The 12,101-nt window shown below is 38.3% G+C and overlaps 1 protein-coding gene across 1 annotated transcript in view; it reads left to right on the top strand.

The window, feature by feature from the left end:
- Positions 1–1,658: 1,658 nt before the first annotated feature.
- Positions 1,659–12,101, top strand: part of TNFSF11 (TNF superfamily member 11) — a 32,942-nt gene continuing 22,499 nt past the window's right edge. The window contains exons 1-2 of the mRNA XM_090258410.1: positions 1,659–2,014; positions 8,060–8,227. Coding sequence (XP_090114536.1) covers positions 1,784–2,014; positions 8,060–8,227 — 399 coding nt within the window. The 5' untranslated portion in view covers positions 1,659–1,783. The remainder of the gene's footprint in view (positions 2,015–8,059; positions 8,228–12,101) is intronic.

Here is a 12,101-nt window from a genome sequence, read left to right on the forward strand (position 1 = left end):
CCTATACATGAAGCTACTGGGTCAAACATACCCAAACATGATTCAGACATCTGAGGAAACTTCATGCAGTCTGAGTATTAAAATGTCAAGGAATAAAACTATGATAAAACATTGGGGAAAAAAATGGAAGGGGCTGCAGAAAAGTCATTGTGGGTTAGTTGTTATAACAAATTCTTTGATCCTTATGAAGATTTAGAAAAAGTTTGAACTATAGAATTGTTTCCCAAAAGAAGGACAAGGAAGAGGAGGAAAAACAAACTCTATTTACCAAAATTAACAAAGTAGAAAGACAGCTAGGATTGCAAGGAGTAGAATTATTTCTATATTTGAATTTTTTCCCTTTCCCTATCAAGCACTTTTGAATTTGAACGAATCATTTATTTTGTATGGGTCCTCTTATCCAACCTGCTTGCTCTTTCTCAATGTGTGCTGAGTTCTAAATATTCAATTGAGGTCAACAGTTTTAATAACTTAGAGATGTGTCATTTGTGATAAAATCTTGCTTATAGAAGTGCCCATTAGAGAACTATGCAGAAAGAAGACACAACATTAAAAAGCATTAGTGAAAAGTGGTAACCTAAGTTTTTATAGGTGTTTACATTGGCCAGAACCTCTCTCACTTCCTGCTTGAAGATGTGTCAGAATTTGTGAACAATGTTCATATTTTTGTTTTCTCACCAAGGGGCACAATTCTGAATAGAGGCTTTTAAAAAGACCTGGAAAGTTTTCTTTAGCAATGAAAGTAACATTTAACTACACCACCAGCTTTGTGTAACATCCCTCTTTCGTGATTGACAGATGAGCTCTCCTGGGGCTGCCTACTGGGGTGCAGACCTTTCTTATCTTTAGGGTTCTGAAGGAAAATAACTACCAAGCAGTAGGGGTGGCACATGGCGAACTCTGTAAGAATGTAATATATGATTCTATACACTGATATGAACCTAATGGGTCCTACCCCTATTTCTGTATCTCTGTACCCTTTTCTTTTATAAAGTCAGAGTTGGTGCCTATAGTCTCTGCTGTCACATTCAAAACCTGCATTGTTCAAAACCACTGTGAGGGCGCAGAAATAGAGATTTGGAAAGGGTGGGGGGCTTCAGGTTTTCTAAGTCTGCCAAAATACTAATTAAGAACCTATATCTGAAACCATGATAGAAACTGCCTTCTCAGGATATCTGAAGATGGTCCTTTCTGAATTTTTTTTTCCGGGGGTGGGAGCAATCTGGAGGAAAGAAAGATAGGAAGGGCCTTCAGAGATCACTAAATCCAACTTTCTAAATCCTATACAGGAGTCTGAGGCTCAGAGATGCAAATTGCCTGAGGAATGTCTGATGTCACCCTTATCCTTAACCAAGACATGCACTTGCATATCCCCTGACCTATCTCTTGCACTTCCAAAAAGGCATCAGGATGGGCAAGTGGTGTCTGTAATCGCTGCAACAACCCATAGCCTCCTCCTCTGAGGGCCCAGCTGGGAGGAGGCCTTTGAGAGAGAGAGAGTAAAAAAGGAGGGCAAAAGGAAGAAGGGGAGCTAGAGGTGGGAGTGGAAGTAGCAGCCTCGCCTAGGGCTGATTGGCTCCCGAGGCCAGCCCTCTCAAAGTGGTTTATAAGAGTTGGGGTGGCCGGGCGCTTTGCCCGCTCGCCCGCGCGCCCAGGAGCAGCGCCTGGCTCAGAGCGCTCCACGTCGAGGCCCGCCTGGCCCCGCGCCGGCTGCCTTTGGAATTGGCAGATCAGCAGGGGAAGAAGCGAGGAGGTGAGAGCCCGAGAGAGCTGGCGGAGCGCCATGCGCCGCGCCAGCCGAGACTACACGAAGTACCTACGCGGCTCCGAGGAGATGGGCAGCGGTGTCTCCGGCGCCCCTCACGAGGGCCCCCTGCACGCCCTGCCGCCGCCAGCCTCTCCCGTGCCGCACCAGCCGGCCGCCACCTCCCGCTTCATGTTCGTGGCCTTCCTGGGGCTGGGGCTGGGCCAGGTCGTCTGTAGCGTCGCCCTGTTCCTTTACTTCCGAGCGCAGGTAAGTGCTGGTCTCCCTAGGAGCGCGCGGCCCGGGCGCACCCACCGTCCTCCCACACTAATGGGAGACTGAGTCTGGCCACACGGCTCAGTTCTCCAGATCTTGCATACTCAGGAGAGGAAAGTAACTTTAAAGAGGGAGCGTCTGCTCGGGGACAGCCTGACGCTGGGCCGGACGCGCAGGCCTCTGGTCTCCGCGCACGCACCCAGCCTCTCTTGGCCTGGTGCGTTTGAATTTCCCCCGGCGAGACAGCATTGGCCACTCACTTCTTCTGGGAATGATTGCACACTTTCCCCTCTTTCATTTCTCACTGGGAGCTAAGAATTAACGAATGTCCATTTAGGAATGGATCGAGTGCCTTCACTTAAGCATTAATCCTTTCTTTCCCTTCCCGCCCACCAGGAGGTTTCGGTGCCTAGGGCCGGCTGCTTTGTAGGTATGATCGGGGCAGCGGTACTAGTGATGCCGGCAGCCACTGGAGCTCTGGGTAGTGACGCCCACGTTTCGAGGAGGGCCGAGGGTTAGCGCGACCAGATAAGCCTGGTCTTGCGACCGCAACTCCTCTTGTGAGGGGTAGAAAAAAGAGGGAAGTACCCACGTGCCTTCCCACCAAGGTGCTCAGAGGAAGGAAACAAGGTGTATGTAATGGTGTAGTTCTCTCCCATGACACAGCCTCGCTACAATCTAGCAAATAACCAATCTTTTACAAGATGAGGAAGACCGCTTGGAACTGCAGAGATAGAAAGGAAGGGGTAAATTTGTAATATTATGCTCTCTGGTGGTTTATGCTCTTGTGTTTTCTTGGAAATTGCAGTGCAGTTGGTTGGATTCATTCAAATATTCTTGTCTGGTGCTGTGAACTCTTTCTCAGAGGAAGTGGAGGGCTGACTGTGCATTTTTTTTTTTTTTTTTTTTGTTATGGGAAAAGAGAGTTGGGTTTGGACTTCACTGGTTTTCAGATTCAAAGGTGATTACTAAACCCAAATGGATGCATCAACACATGGAATTGCTTGGGTTGTATGGGTTTTGACATGTGCCAGTGTCTTGAACTTCATTACTTGATATCATAGGCTTTTTTGTTACATTTTCATTATCCACTAGTTTGTGTTTTATAGAACTAGTTTCATTATCTACTTAAAACAAAGGTGGAAATAATATGACAAATACTTTAGAAAGTTTGTATTTGCATAGTAATAAAAGTCATCTATTGAGAGAATTTTTCTAAAGAAAATTTGAATGGTTTACTTGCAACACAAGTCCATATGAAAATGATGAAATGGTTTTCTTTCATTGGAGTAAGCTGCCATCAAGAATGAGTGGTTTATCCATTTTTCTATCCAGCATATTGACCCCCGCCCCCCAACCCCATTTAATGCTTGTGTATTAAGTGCCTGCATTGCACATGGCTCTACTAAGTGCTATGGAATATGAGTTAATCACTTATTCAACATACAATCTAAACTGACTTATGTGCATGGCATGGTGCCAGCTAATGGAAAAGCCTAAAACAAAACACTAAAAATTCTTAGTCAAACAAGAGAGCAGCATTCGGAAAAGGGCCAGAAGATGTGCTAGTTTTCCAACTTTTATCTTTTCTAACACATTTAGTATAGGACACCTTCGCAGCAGTAATAGTGAAGTGAGTGTTCAGCATTGAAAGAGAGTAATAGGAAATAATGGAGTTTTAGGGTCCAGGAGCAGCTTACATTGGCAGGAACCATAGAAATTGGCGTGACCACATAGGAAAGAGTGACCTGCTGGGTTCTTATTACAGTTGCTCAGCTTTCTGGTAGAAATTATCAACATTTGTGGCCTGGTAGGGTGAGGGATATAGCCTTCTGATGATCACCTGTCATAACTTAGCAGTCTTGATGTCACACGGATAATAGCGAAACTCCCAAAACCCTTTTCTGAAGTAAACATGTAAGTTAGCCTAGCTAGAAAATTTTCTTTTACAGAATGTAATGTCATGATATTTCTGGGTACAATTTTCCTAAATGGCACGAAGATTGGGTTTTTCTAAGACTTATGCAAAATATATTAGTCATTACTCTGCAGTTATGCACTGCATTTGTAAAAGGTCATCTGCTTCAGTAAAGAAGTAATATTAGGAGTAATGTGTTCGTAAGAATACACCATTAGATCTGGTTGCATTGTATTGAAAATGATATCTAAATTTGATACCTAGAAGAGGCCTAATAATTTAGAGATACATTTTGAAGTAGTTATAAATGAAATGCTATGAAATATGGAGTTTGTTTCAAAATAATGGTGGCGAGGGTGAGGGAAGGGAAGTGGTTATTTAGAGATGAAACAAGGTTGGCCATGCTTGGCAATTGTTGAAGTTCATGATGTGTATGTGGGAGTTCACTCTACATTTCCCTCCTGCTTTTTTATATATGCTGGAGGCCTTCATTACAGTTCTAGCTAAGAGAATAAATTCAATTTGACCTGTCATTAATTTAACATTTTCACTTACCTCAGCTCTTTTGGATAAGAACTTGGTACCAAATAAGAGATAGTTTTTTGACTTCCTCTGAAGCTGTGGGTCAACTATTGCACTTGGGGTTTCTGAATACCTTTGAATTACAATGAAATCATCTAGTATCAGGTAACATTGCAGTTTACTAGAGAAAGGGGCCAGTTTTGTTGTTTTTGTTTAAAGGGATAGAGAAGCCATACAAATTTTAAACAAAAAACAGTTTTGTTTTAAATGCATTTAGAAGAATGCACAGAATAGTATAAAAATTAGTGACTTAAATTTTTTTCTTCTCAGTTTATGTTTGAATAGTTAAAAATGAATCACCCTCCTTAATGTTTGCAGATTGCTGGTGCTTAGATTAAGAAAAAAGGGTACTAGATCCAGTGTAGATTGGCTTTTCCCCCACCAACCTTGCCAAAGAAAAAATAGCACGTGGCTTGTGCTATATACTTTTCACATAGTATTCGTACTTTGGCTTACTGAAAAAAAAAAAATTCAAAAAGTTGCTTTGTAAAATGTATGCTCACTTTTTAAACACCCCTACAACCATATTCAAAGTTTAGAGATAAGCTTTTCAGAAAACTCAAACTCTTTTGCCCTTTTAACTCCTTCCCCCCAGTCCCCCAATGTGCACACCAACCTCTCTGGCTGCTTACTACCCAAACAGGAGAGCATTCACTACTGAAAATCTGATGTAGAGGTGTGCAGGCTGCCTGTTTGTAAAAACAGATAAGGAAATAGCACAAATGTCAAGCATCCTGCCTCATTTAACCCTACAAATGATTAAATTTCAGGGAAGGTTTGGTTTTTTTTTGGAACAACTGAGTTTATTTCATGTGAACTACATAATCTGATAAATGCAATTTAAAAGTCCATTTTAAATCAGATAGTCAAGATTTATTTAATCTTTTCAGACATTTCTAGGTACAATGAATTCATTTGTGACTAAGCTTACTGTGATTAAAAAAAAAAAAATTCTATGTTTCTGTTTAGTTTAAGTTCCATGAAATAAGAACTGTTTTGCTCACTCTTATTTGCAACATCTAGCCCAGCAGCTGGCTTGTTTACTGAAAAAAGTTTTTCAAATGCTTTGCAACACTAGAAATAGATCCTTTTCTAATTTGTAATATGTGAATTATCTAATTAGTGACAAAAATATACTAAAAAGTATAATTTTTTAGTCATGCAAATTCTCTGTCCAGATTCCTTTGTTAGGAGATAGGTTGTGGGGTAGGAGATACATTCTAAAGCAGTGATGCTCAGCTGCACATTTGAAACACCCTTAGAGAGATTCAGTTGACCCTTTCCCTTCGGGATGTTGATTAAGTTGGAGGGGGAAATCTGGTCATGCCTTTTTCTTCCCCCAAGAGGGAGGACAAAATATTTGCATTATATTTCTGTGCATCAAATCATTAACCACTATTAAGTGCTACATATTTTGGTACTAATTGGTGTTATTTGTGAAACATTTTAAAATTGGTGTCCAAGAAAATTTGAAGTCATTTTAATAGCAGGAATCTATATTTTTATAGTTGACATGTAAAAGCATTACTTGTAAACTTTAATGTGCATCAGAATCACCTGGGATCTAGTAAGAATGCAGATTTCCAGGCAGTGAGTGGGGGTGGGGAGCTATGATTCTGCATTCATTCCTAACAAGCTCCCCATGAGCCCCTGATGCTGCAGGTGTTTGGGCTACACTTTCAGTAGTGGGAGCACCTGGGACTGCTGTTTTTGTTAGATGATGCTTAACTTGTTGGCAGGAGCTGAACCAATTTTAGAGTCCCTGGGCATTTCCCCATTGACACCATACTGTTCCTTTAGTTCAGCAGTTTTCTGGTGGTGAGCTACTAAGGCCCTTGCATGAATCTTCCTTCCTGCGGTCTGGACTCAATGACCCTCATATCAGTTGTCCAGGCTTCTCTGCTTTTATGGGAAACATTGGCATAGTGAATTTTTTTTTAAAGCATATGATTGAAAGCTTTCCTTATATAAAAACTCAAATATTCTGATTCGTAATATTATTTTAAACAAAATATAAAAGTAAATATGGGTGGCAAGTAGATTTGCTTTATGAATGATATATTTCCCATGGTTATAGATAATCCTTATATTTTGCAAGAGTGGAGTAATAAAATTTATTTTCGTGGATGTACATTTGTTGAAATCTTATCATTCCACCTTGAGGATTTCAGGTATGGATATGGTACCTTCCAATAATTCTTTAATAAATTTGAATATCATTCTGATCACATTTATTTTAAAAGATTTTATTTATTTATTGTTTTAGAGAGAGGGGAAGGGAGAGGGAGGGAAACGTCAATTGCTTGCCTCTCTCACACCCCCAGTTGGGGACCCAGCCCACAACCGAGGCATGTGCCCTGACTGGGAATCAAACCGGCAACCTTTTGTTTTGCAGGCCAGTGCTCAATCCACTGAGACACACCAGGCAGGGCTGAACATCTTTCTGATTACTTTTAAAGAAGAGAATTAAACCTGGGAATGGAGATGTGGTATTATTGTCTGAGCTTTGGTTATTGTAAACTTATGTATTTTTTCCCTTTTTTTAATCTAGTCTGTACCTACTAATGAGTAAATGCACATGAAGTACCTTGAATTTTTGAAGTAAAAGGATGACAAATTAAATTATTATTATTATTATTAAAACAATTAGTAGCTAAATATCTGTACCCTTACTTGGCAGTTGAAGCCACTACAAAGGCTTGTCATAGCCCTGGATGGAGTAGGCAGAAGATTTTAAGAGAAGAGTAATATTTAAATGCTTATGTTGGCACCTGGTTTAATTGGACAACCAGCTATTAATTTGATGGGGATATTTTGGGTGGGACAGTACCTCACATTACAAGAATTTTAGGCTCCCTTCAGTACCTATCCATATAGTTTGCTCACCTGCATGCAACCTTTCCCGTCCCAAGTGACACCACATCTCGCTCACACACATGCCCAGGCACCCTGACAGCTGTACCACTCCAGGTTGAGAAACACTAATAAGAGGTTCAATAAAAAGGCAAATTATCTCCGTCTTCAGGTTTTCTCTGGAACTTGGAAATGGGGTTCTGTCACCCTGTTTGGCTGATTAAAATACACATTATTTTAGGGAGGTGGTCAGACAAACATGGTGACTAAATAGGATGTTAATTTCATTTGATTTATGTAGGCTTCATGCTTTGAATATCTAAATGGGCTTCATAATCCTTCCAGCATGTTGCATATGATTTAAACACAAAAAGCTTTCTCTACCTGCACTAACCAAATGTGATTGTCTTGATGCCTCTGTCCTCTATGAGGACTTCTACCGCATCAGACAATTTCCCCATGAATCCACGTGTACACTTGTGTTGAGGATGATAAATAGCTACTTATAAAAATAAATTAAAAGTAAATGTTTTTACCAATTTGAGGATGATGGTATTAACTATTAATTATTCGGCACATAAAGGCTCTTGCAAAAAAAATTTTTTTTTGTTCTAAAGGCACATTTTATTAAATAGAAGAAAGATTAGTGTTAAACACTCTAATGTCCTTACATTTTTGTTTCTCAGATGGATCCCAATAGAATATCAGAGGATGACACTCACTGCATTAATAGAATTTTCAAACTCCATGAAAATGCAGATTTGCAAGACACAAACCTGGAGAGTCAAGATACAAGATTAATACCCGATTCGTGTAAGAGAATTAAACAGGCCTTTCAAGTAGCTGTGGGAAAGGTGAGTCCACATTGAGGTTATAAGTCAAGGGCCCTCATTGATTCTTCTAATAATGAAATTAAAACTAAGTGCTGTTGATTTTGTTCTTTTTTATTTTAAGAATTTGTAAAAGAGCTAAAGGGACTTAAGGTATTAGAATAAATATTTTTAAGTTGTTGGTTGAATATGGTGACCAAGGACATTCATGTTTATGAAAATATTCTTTCCTTTTTTTTCCTCTTCTCCTCCTCCTTCTCCTCTTCCTTTTCCTTCTTTTTCTTCTTGAGTCAGTGGGTCACTTTGCTAGTTTTAATCCCCTGCCCTAGAATCATCCTGTCAGTTCAAAACACTCTGCTAGCTATTTTCTTTATATTTGGTAGGATCTCCTATTCTGCATCTGTTGATCCAGGGTTCTATTGAGAATAATTGTAACTGGGTCATTGTTGTTATCTATGATGAGGAAGTAAGCAAACAGAACAGGACATGATGTGAAAGCAAGATGTTCTGTGTCCACTTTCTCATTTTCCGGAAGAGCTGTATGAGAAGAGAGGAAATGGGGACAGAGAAGACCAGAGACTTCTCTTATGCTGACTGTTCCAATTGAGAAACACTGTAATAACTGCATGTTTTACTTTCTTGGATAAGGTCACTTGAGAATTTATTAGACTTGGAGTTATTTTACTTACTGACTGGGTGACTCCAGTGCATTCTTATATCCCAACCTCTAGTTTGCAACTCCCTGGGCTGTCTCTGGTCATCTTACAGTAAATCCTAAAGTTCTCAAGTTCTTTAAATCTAAATTAAATTTGAATTCTATTTATTTTTAAATCTACATATAGTAATAGTATTTTTTTAAGAAGAGGATTTGAGTTAAAGGTAGAGATAGGGAGATGAACTGTTTGTATAACCATTAAACTTGAGGTACCACCAATTTTCAACTGACTTATTATTTCATGCATCACAAGGAAAGAAAAAATGTTGTCTTAAGAAATTAAACATAATCGTCATAGATTCTAGTTGCATCTTAATTTCAGATTACATTTAAAATGTTAAATAAAAGTGCATCATGGAGTCAAAGTGCAGATTGCTTTTATATCTGTGACAACATATTGCTTGTAAGTATTAAGTTTCAGTATAATGTGTAGGTGCTTAGCTTTATGCAGTAGATAAATTTTAAGATGTGGGTTTATACTCAATCTTGTTTTCTTATATCATAATTTTTGAGGTATAGGAATAGCAATTCTGCTAGTCTATTCATTTTTTTATGTTTCATTTTCATTAGTCTGTTTTTTATTCTATTTCCCCAATACTTAGTATTCTCTCTGCAAACAATTATTTACATGTACTAAAGGAAATTTATTAGTTCAAAACCGAACCCTTCATTAAGGTAATTCTGGTTAGGTAAATGATTGTTTCTTAGTTTTCTGTTTAGATTGACCCAGGTCGTATATTCTTACTATGAAGGGAAACTTTTAATTCCATTGGCTTGGTCTTAAAAATTCTCCTGTTTGTTTCTTCTGGAAAAAAATGAGTATGCAAGTCAGCGCAGGTGATTTTGAAAATAAATAATGTTAAGAAGAATAGGTACCATTGGAATTTATCTGAGAATGCAAGAATGATTCATCTTAACAGGTCAAAGGAGAAAAACATTATCATTTAATAAATATTAAGAAGTGATTGACAAAATTTTTCTTTTATTTCTGATGTTTAAAATCCATTAGAAAATAAAACTAGTTGGATTCTTGATGTTATCCAACATTGCTCAAACTAAAAGTTAGCAAATGGTGAAAAATAGAGGCATTTCTCTTACAGTCGGAAACACAACAAAGATGTCCCAGTATCCCTATGTTATTTACCACTCAGAATGTACTAGCTATTGTAATTACACAAAAGAATGAAATGAGAAAATATAAATGTGGAGAAATAGAATTTGTATATCATGTGATTGTATTCTTGGGAAAATTCAGAAGAAACTGAAAGGCTACAGGCAAAATAAAACGATTTATAAAAATTAGTATTCACCAGCTTCCTTCATCTCAAACAATAATTAGAAAACATAAATGAGAGTCCATTCATAACTTTAGAAAATATTCCCTAAAAGTGAACTTAAAAAGGAATGTACAAGGCTAACAGAAATAAAACTAGGAAACTCTACAGTAGCTTTTAAAATTGGATTGGATAATAGCAAGATGTAACTATGCAAAGTCAATAAAGACAACACCTACCTTAGAGTAGAATTTATTGTATGTGTGTACATAATATAATATAAAATTATTTCAAATAAGTGGGCATAGTTTGAATTACTCAGAAATGGTTCTGGGACAATTTACAATTTTCAGTAAGTTTATAATGTATTTAATAAATTTAGTATTTATTAAAGAACAATAACCTTATCTTATGTTTTATGGGAAAACAAACCCCAGATGGAGCGAGTACTTGGTGGCCAAATGCCTTGGCAGTCCTGAAATACCTTCTGTTGCTTCAGTGAACTTTTCTGCCCTTACCTGCCCCATGGGAATGTTCCTGTTTGTTGCCCCATTTCTTTTGAACTTCCTAAGTGACTGCTGAGAGAGTAGATGAACCAATTTGTATTTAAAGATGTTGACGAGCAATAATGGCAGAATTTTTACTATTTTAGGAGTTCTTTGGAGATATGGTGCCTCATTCCAAATGAGTAATGTTAATCATAAGAGATTCAGTACCTAGCAAGCCAGGAGAAAGATTTGTGGGAAGACAAGAATAGTCAACTGTTCTTATTAAAGACACACAGTCTTAATTATACTAGTAGGATAGTATGACTCACAAAACGAGTAGGAATTTATTTTATTAATTTCACATTTGTTTTTGTAGTGTTATAGGACTTTACCTGTTAATCATAGGTAATAATATTACACAAATAATCCTTGTTAAAGAATACGAACTATCATGATATATCAATATGTGTTTGGAGGTAGAAGATTTCTTCCCCCAGACAAGAGGATCTTTAGGAAGGAGACAAATGCTTATTTAAACTTACATTAGTCTCAACCAATGTTTATTAACTGCACATACTGTGCTAGGCACTTTGCCATATGTATCCTATGCCTAATGATTTACTCTTCTCTTGCCTTTGCCAAATAATGATTTTCTAAATGTGTTATCCTTTGATAAGGACTATTAGTTAGTGTGACATTCTACACATCTTGCCAGAAATAATCAGATATCTCATTTCTCTTGCCAGTGCTGAAAATAGGATGAATGTATCAGGCATTTATAAGTAGGTTTGTGTCTTAGTTTTAGTTCTAATATAGATATTGAGTGAACTGTGAAACAAAATTACATGTGTGGCTGCAATCATTATTGAGAGATCAACCCATCCAGTGGTAACAAATGCTAGACATAAGCACAATATCACATTGTGTGTGTGCAAAAAGTGGTGTTTACCCAGCTCGTCTTTGGTCAGACAAGTAGTGCTGTTTTTTCCCCCTTTTTTGTTTGTGGCTGGGTTTTCTTGGCTTTTTTTCTCCCTTTAGCACAGAACTCTAAAGCCTCTCAGTGATCTAGCCCTACCAACCACAATTTTCAAAGACTATCATAACAGTCTATGGCAATAAAACACTAGTACAAATATGGTGTCTGATTTATAAAGCAATTCTTTTTTCCAGCTTTGGCAGCCTCCGTGGCCTCTGCCAGCCCAGGAGCTGAGTGGTAGCTGAGGCCTGAGCATGGACCTGCCCCACTCAGGCAGGGAGGGCACCTGGCCTTCAGACCTTCTGGCCAGTCTCAGGAGAAAGCCATCTATTCAGACACTAAAGGTACATTCTGAGAACTTGGGGCTCTGACTCTATTTGATTTTAGTATGCCAGATTGTTGATTTCACATTAGATACCCTTTTGTGAAGAAACTTCCAAAACTT

The sequence above is a fragment of the Furipterus horrens genome, unplaced genomic scaffold, assembly GCF_987537825.1.
Source record: "Furipterus horrens unplaced genomic scaffold, mFurHor1.1.pri manual_scaffold_12, whole genome shotgun sequence".
NCBI lineage: Eukaryota > Metazoa > Chordata > Mammalia > Chiroptera > Furipteridae > Furipterus > Furipterus horrens.